At 39.5% G+C, this 7,030-nt stretch overlaps 2 protein-coding genes across 2 annotated transcripts; one reads left to right on the top strand and one right to left on the bottom strand.

The window, feature by feature from the left end:
- Window positions 1-1,650: 1,650 nt before the first annotated feature.
- On the bottom strand, window positions 1,651-3,641 carry LOC111372837. The gene is made up of 2 exons (XM_022995252.1): window positions 3,558-3,641; window positions 1,651-2,214 (listed from the first exon to the last, which is right to left on the bottom strand). Exons 1-2 carry the CDS (start codon window positions 3,639-3,641, stop codon window positions 1,651-1,653), a joined length of 648 nt encoding a protein of 215 aa, XP_022851020.1.
- LOC111372842 (putative receptor protein kinase ZmPK1) lies at window positions 3,579-6,323 on the top strand. The gene has a single exon (XM_022995257.1). It carries the CDS (start codon window positions 3,700-3,702, stop codon window positions 6,172-6,174), a length of 2,475 nt encoding a protein of 824 aa, XP_022851025.1. The 5' UTR covers window positions 3,579-3,699; the 3' UTR covers window positions 6,175-6,323.
- Window positions 6,324-7,030: the final 707 nt, after the last annotated feature.

Below are 7,030 nucleotides of genomic sequence, written 5' to 3'. Positions count from 1 at the left end.
ATCAAGGAGTACTTTACTTACATGATAGATAGTTTGCTGAACTCTTCCTTTCTCCTTCACCAAGACCCCGCTTATTACATTCTGAGAAATGGCCAAGTATAATAGTAACGTTTCACCGAGTTTGGGTTTGGTAAGGACTGGAGGTGTTGATAACGTCTGCTTAAACTCCTGAAAAGCTAAGTTGCATTTCTCATTCCAGTTAAAGCTTTGATTTTCCCTAAGTAGTTTGAAAAAGGGAAAACAACTGTCAGCTGCCCGAGAAACAAACTTGTTCAGTGCCGCTATGCGACCAGTCAACTTCTGAATGTTCTTTTTGCATTTAGGGGCCTCCATCTTTATCAGGGCTTCGATCTTATTAGGATTTTCCTCTATTCCTCTGTATGTGATCATAAAACCAAAGAACTTTCTAGATGCCATCCCAAACACACACTTTGCAGGGTTGAGCTTCATGTTGTATCTCCGTAACTTGGCAAACACTTCCTTAAGATCAGAGACATGGCCATTCACCTGTTTGCTCTTAACCACCATATTATCCACATATGCTTCGACCATTTTTCCGATTAACTCGACGAAGATCTTGTTTACCAACCTTTGATTCGTTGCTCCAGCATTCTTCAGTCCAAAGGGCATGACCCTGTAACAATAGATGGCTGAGTCTACCATGAATGAGGTCTTTTCTTGATCTTCTTCAACCATGAGTATTTGGTGATACCCCGAAAAGCCATCCAAGAAGCTATACAGCATATGACCCGACGTGCTATCCACAAGATTGTCAATTCAAGGTAGAGGATAACTGTCTTTGGGACATGCTTTATTCAAATATGTAAAGTCAATGCAAACTCGCCACTTCCCATTAGCTTTCTTGATAAGAACAACGTTAGCAAGCCAATTGGGATATTGTAATTCCCAAATGAACTGTGCGTTAACAAGTTTGGCAATCTCCTCCTTTATGACTTCTCATCTTTCTGGTGCAAATTTCCTTTTCCTTTGCTTTATAGGTCTTGCCTCCGGATTTACATTAAGTTTGTGCACCACAACCTGTGGGTTGATTCCAGGCATGTCCTCAACATTCCAAGCGAATATATCGATGTTGCAGGAGAGAGAACTCAGTAATTCAGTCATGACTACTGTATCTAACTCCCGTTCGATTGTCACTTTCTTGCCAGGCTCGAGGTCGACCTCTTCTAATCCATCCACTGGAGCAAGTCTCTCATGGATCTCGTGCTCGAGCTCGAGCTCTGTAACTTGCATGACGTAGCCCTTGATTCTTCGAACACTAGTCACATAACACTGTTGTACCACTGTTTGGCTGCCTCGAACTACCCCGATTCCATTACTTGTAGGAAATTTTATTGCTAAGTGAAAAGTTGAGACAATAGCTCGAATTCTGTTGAGCAATGGTCTTCCCAATATGGCGTTGTAGGCCATTGGAGTACGGACAACTTCAAAGGTGGTGATCTGTGTCACCTGTTTACCTTCTGTCCCCAATGTTAAAGGCAACCCGACGATACCTTCTGGGGTGATGACCCCACCTCCAAATCCTTGGAGGGGTGTTTTGACTGGCTTGAGCTGCTCCGATGAGATCCCCATTTGAACAAAGGCTTCATGAGACAATACAATAGCTACACTTCCATTGTCTATCAGAATTCTCTAGACTTCAAAGTTGGCGATGATGGCCGATATGACTAGAGCATCATCATGAGGGAATGTTATGCCTTCCAAGTCCTCAGTTCCAAAAGTGATGTCCTCTGTACAACCAAGATCTGATCTTGAGATGATTGGAGGCTGCCTGGCATATTGTTTACGCCCGTTGCTAGAATCTCCCCCTGAGGTCATTCCTTCAAAAATGATATTGATAGTACCTGTAGTTGGTTGCTTGTTTCCTCGACCCTCTGAGCCTTTGTCTCCATTCTGATTATTCCTCGGGCGCTTGTCATTGCTAACATAAGAGCCCAAAAATCCCCTTTTTATAAGAGCTTCAATCTTCCGCTTCAAGGCCAAACAGTCTTCCGTTGTATGTCCATGATCTCTATGGAAATCACAGTACTTACTCCTGTCACGAATATCAGAGGAGACCGCAATCTGGGAGGCCACTTCAGTTTCCTTGAATCCTTGATCTCCATCAGAATGTTGGACCTCGAGGTGTTCAAACGGGTAAAGGATGTTGAGGAGGGGTCCTGCCTTGGCTTGACCCGAGGTGTATCTTGTCTCAAACTGGACTCATGCGGCCTTTTCAGATCCAACCTTCCTAATGAAGAAACTTCTCTTTTTGGGGCCATGGTTTCTTCCATATTGATGTACTTCTAAGCTCGTGAGAATAGCTCGGTGACTGACTTCAGTGGGGTCTTAGACAATGACATCTTTCATCATCGCGTTTACTTTATGTTTTCTTTTTGCATTTATGCGGTATTTGGTTTCTCTCTTTAAAATTTGTTTGAATAGAATTAAAAAAATATCCTTTTTGTTTTTCTTTTGAGGGTAGAATGCTGAAGTCATCTCTCGTGTCACCCAGACGTAATCCATTATTTTTAGTCTCTTAATGTCCTCCGTGCACCTGCGGTCGTTGACAATGAAGTTAACAAGATAACTACGGCTAATTTTTATTTTTAGATTTTTACCCATATTATAATTTTAAAATAGATTAATAACGTGGAGGATTTTCAATGTTGTGTAAACAGACCTGGCTTGTGATATTTGCATTAATAAACCTGAAAATTTGCCCCTTTTGTCCATATCCTAAAACTCTTTTAATAAATACACTTCTGAGGTCTGATATTTCACTCATTCTTATCTATAAAGTTTATTGCAATACTTACACATTCCATTTTCTTGGTATAAGCATAATTCGTTCCAAAATGGGAAGCCAAACTCTCAAATTGCTTTGTAAGATTTCCTACTTTAACAACAGGATAGCTACCAAAGACAACAGTCTCTGTATTCTCCTCTTTTTACTAATCGTTTTGTCCTTTTCTCGTTCTGCAAATTCGAAGTCTCTGCTTCATTTGAGAAGGGGTGATTCTATATCTGTCGAAGGCGATGATTTCATCACCTCACCAGATAATACATTTACCTGTGGCTTTTCTGGAATGGGTAGCAACGCTTATTGGTTTGCAATTTGGTTCAGCAATTACTTGAAAGATTAAAGATAATAATAAGATATTTGTTTCTAGATAGAAAATAGAATTTTATCAGACAAATTACTATTTATAGATCAAGACTGTGAATTACTTGTCAAATTCTTTCATCATCGCGTTTACTTTATGCTTTCTTTCTACATTTATACGGTATTTGGTTTCTCTTTTAAATTTGTTTGAATAGAATTAAACAAAATATCCTTTTGGTTTTTCTTTTGAGGATAGAATGCTGAAGTCATCTCTCGTGTCACGCAGACATAATCCATTGATTTTAGTCTCTTAATGTCCTCCGTGCACCTGCGGTCGTTGACAATGAAGTTAACAAGATAACTACGGCTAATTTTTATTTTTAGATTTTTACCCATATTATAATTTTAAAATAGATTAATAACGTGGAGGATTTTCAATGTTGTGTAAACAGACCTGGCTTGTGATATTTGCATTAATAAACCTGGAAATTTGCTCCTTCTGTCCATATCCTGAAACTCTTCTAATAAATACACTCATTCTTATCTATAAAGTTTACTTCAATGATTACACATTCCATTTTCTTGGTATAAGCATAATGCGTTCCAAAATGAGAAGCCAGACTCTCAAATTGCTTTGTAAGATTTCCTTCTTTAACAACAGGATAGCTACCAAAGACAACAGTCTCTGTATTCTCCTCTTTTTACTAATCGTTTTGTCCTTTTCTCGTTCTGCAAATTCGAAGTCTCTGCTTCATTTGAGAAGGGGTGATTCTATATCTGTCGAAGGCGATGATTTCATCACCTCACCAGATAATACATTTACCTGTGGCTTTTCTGGAATGGGAAGCAACGCTTATTGGTTTGCAATTTGGTTCACCAATTCCAAAGACAAAACTGTTGTTTGGACAGCCCACCGGGACATGCCAGTCAACGGCCAGGGCTCAAGAGTATCTCTAAGGGGAGATGGAACCATGGTCTTGACAGATGTTGATGGCAGGATTAAGTGGCAGACAAATACAACCAATACTGATGTTGCTGCGGCTGAGCTTCTAAATACAGGCAACCTCGTTTTGAAGAATCGACAAGGCGATATTCTCTGGGAAAGTTTTGATGTTCCTACTGATACTCTTTTACCTTCTCAATTGTTGACGAAGGACAAAAGATTGATATCATCCTTAAGAAAAGGAAGCTTGGAATCAGGTTATTTCAATTTATATTTTGGTAGTGACAATGTTTTATCGTTGATATCTGATAGCCCCCAAATATCTAGCCTCTACTGGCCAAATCCTGATTCTGACATCTATACAAGTGGTAGAACCAACTACAATGGAAGCAGATTTGCAGTTTTAGATGATATGGGCGTGCTTTTTTCAAGTGATCATTATCAAGCCAGTGCTTCTGATATGGGATCTGGGATAAAAAGAAGGTTAACTATAGATCCTGATGGGAATCTTAGAATCTATAGTTTGATTAATTCAACAGGGCTATGGATGATTACATGGCAAGCAATTTCACAACCTTGTCAAGTTCATGGGGCATGTGGAACTAATGGGATATGTGTTTATGCACCGAAACCCAAGTGTATATGTACTCCTGGGTATACAGCAAATGATCCGAGTGACTGGAATGCTGGTTGTAAGCCTATGTTCAACCAAACCCTCTTGAATTTAGGAGTAAAATTCCTGGAGGTTTCTCAGACTGATTACTTTGGGTCGGATCTGTATTACAAGCCGAATTTTACGCTGGAAGCTTGCTGGAACCTTTGTAGAAGTGATTCCGGTTGCAAGGGATTTACCTACAGGACCTGGGGAAACGGTCATTGCTATGTAAAAAGTGATCTATTTAATGGTTTTACATCTCCAGATTTCCCTGGAAGTGTGTATATTAAACTTCCCAGGAGTCTGCAAGTATCAAAACCATCAATTTTTCATGATTCCAGCACTATGTGTGAATCTCGGGAAGCAGAAATTCTTGTAGGTTCTCCTTCTATGTATAACATCGCCAGGAAAACAGTGAGATGGGGGTATATCTACTCATTTTGCTTGGCCCTTGGAGTAATTGAACTCCTATTTTTTGTATTAGGCTGGTGGTTTCTATTCACAAAACATGGGGTTCCAGCTTCGGTTGAAGCTGGATATCGCATGATATCAAATCAGTTCAGGAGGTTTAACTACGCCGAATTGAAGAAAGCAACCAAAAACTTCAGGGAAGAGCTAGGCCGAGGAGGCTCCGGCGCTGTTTATAAGGGTGTTTTGGCAGATGATAGGGTGGTGGCCGTGAAGAGACTGGGAGATGTGGTTCAAGGAGAAGACGAGTTCTGGGCGGAGATGAGAACCATAGGAAAGATCAATCACATGAATCTTGTGAGAATGTGGGGATTTTGTTCAGAAGGGAGACACCGACTCTTAGTTTATGAATACGTCGACAACATGTCGCTTGACAAACATCTTTTCAACTCAAATTTTCTGGGATGGAAACAAAGATTTGCTGTGGCATTAGGCACAGCCAAAGGTTTAGCCTACCTCCACCATGAATGTCTAGAATGGGTTATCCATTGTGACGTGAAGCCAGAAAATATTCTTCTGGACGGTGAATTTCAACCCAAGATTGCAGATTTTGGGCTAGCAAAGCTGTTTCGGAGAGATAGCCCTGGTTCTGAAATTACAAGAATTCGAGGGACGAAAGGCTATATGGCTCCAGAGTGGGCTCTGAACCAGCCAATCACTGCAAAAGTCGATGTTTATGGATATGGTGTTGTAATACTCGAGATGGTAAAGGGAATTAAACTCTCAAATTGGGTGGTAGATGATGCTGACAATCAAAAAATTCCTCTTAAAAGTTTTGACAGGACAGTGAAGGAAAAATCTGAGGGTGGAAACTCCTCTTGGGTAGAGAGCATAGTGGATTCAAGATTGGAAGGGAATTATAGCAGAAAACAAGCAGCAACACTGATTCAATTAGGCCTTTCTTGTGTAAAGGAAGACCAAAGCAAGCGGCCTACTATGGCTGCTGTGGTCCAAACTCTCATGGAATGTGAAGATGAAACCGATAAAATTCCAGACAGAATGTAATTGCTTAACCTTCCACTTTTATCTGTTATGCATGTTGTTATTTTTAATCGGTAGTGTATGGAGTGGAATTGGGTTTTCATGTACCGTATTTTGTTTTAGACACCGGGTTCACACTTACCATATTTGGCAATTGTTTACCGTATTTGGCAGCTGCTTATCGTATTTGACAATTACTTACCGTATTTGGCAGTGCAACTTACCGTATTTGGCAGGCAGTCACCGTATATGACAGTGATCGTATTTGGTAGAGAATTAAACACAGAATTTCTACAACTATTTGTTTTCATACAATGACTTTAGATAACATAGAATTTGGTGTTTGTTTTCATATAATTTGCACAAACACAATTTCGAAAAAAAAAAATTCAGATAAATTTTTTCTTAATTTTATTTTTCACAAATTAATTAGATACTAACTATTATCTAAATCACTACTTGAAATAAGAATGACAAATTATATTATTTGCAGAAACATAAAAGCAGTTTAAATTTCAGAAAGCTAAATAAAATCTATAAGCATGTAAATCTGCAAATAATTAAAGCACATATACTCAAATTGGAAGCATATATATTTGGAAATAAACTTTTAACCCCGATGTCTGTGTAAACACAATTTCTTTAAGACAAATTCGCCCCCTCACCGTAGTGCTAGAGGTTTAGTTCGAACGCCTGTTTCCCAGGATATAACGGTAACCAGTAAAATTCGAGCACCGCGGTTCTACTCCAGCGAACTGGGTGAGTGTTCGAATAATATCACCTTACTGGAATGACATAGGAGGGGACAGAACAAAAACAGAAAACAAAACTGTACGAAGGCAGACGAAAATTGCAGCATATAAACTGCTGGAAATTGAGT

This window comes from Olea europaea, unplaced genomic scaffold (genome assembly GCF_002742605.1).
Source record: "Olea europaea var. sylvestris unplaced genomic scaffold, O_europaea_v1 scaffold1038, whole genome shotgun sequence".
In the NCBI taxonomy this organism is placed as follows: Eukaryota; Viridiplantae; Streptophyta; class Magnoliopsida; order Lamiales; family Oleaceae; genus Olea; species Olea europaea.
The sequence above is the reverse complement of the archived record's forward strand: the minus strand, read 5'-3'. Positions and strand labels throughout refer to the sequence as shown.

Excerpts from the sequence above, each read along its gene's own strand:
- LOC111372837 (XM_022995252.1), bottom strand. The coding sequence starts at position 3,641 with ATGAGTGTATTTATTAGAAGAGTTTCAGGATATGGACAGAAGGAGCAA. Across the intron at positions 2,215-3,557 it reads ATGCAAATATCACAAGCCAG|TTTGAGACAAGATACACCTC; the intron begins GTCTGTTTACAC and ends GCATGAGTCCAG.
- LOC111372842 (XM_022995257.1), top strand. The coding sequence starts at position 3,700 with ATGCGTTCCAAAATGAGAAGCCAGACTCTCAAATTGCTTTGTAAGATT.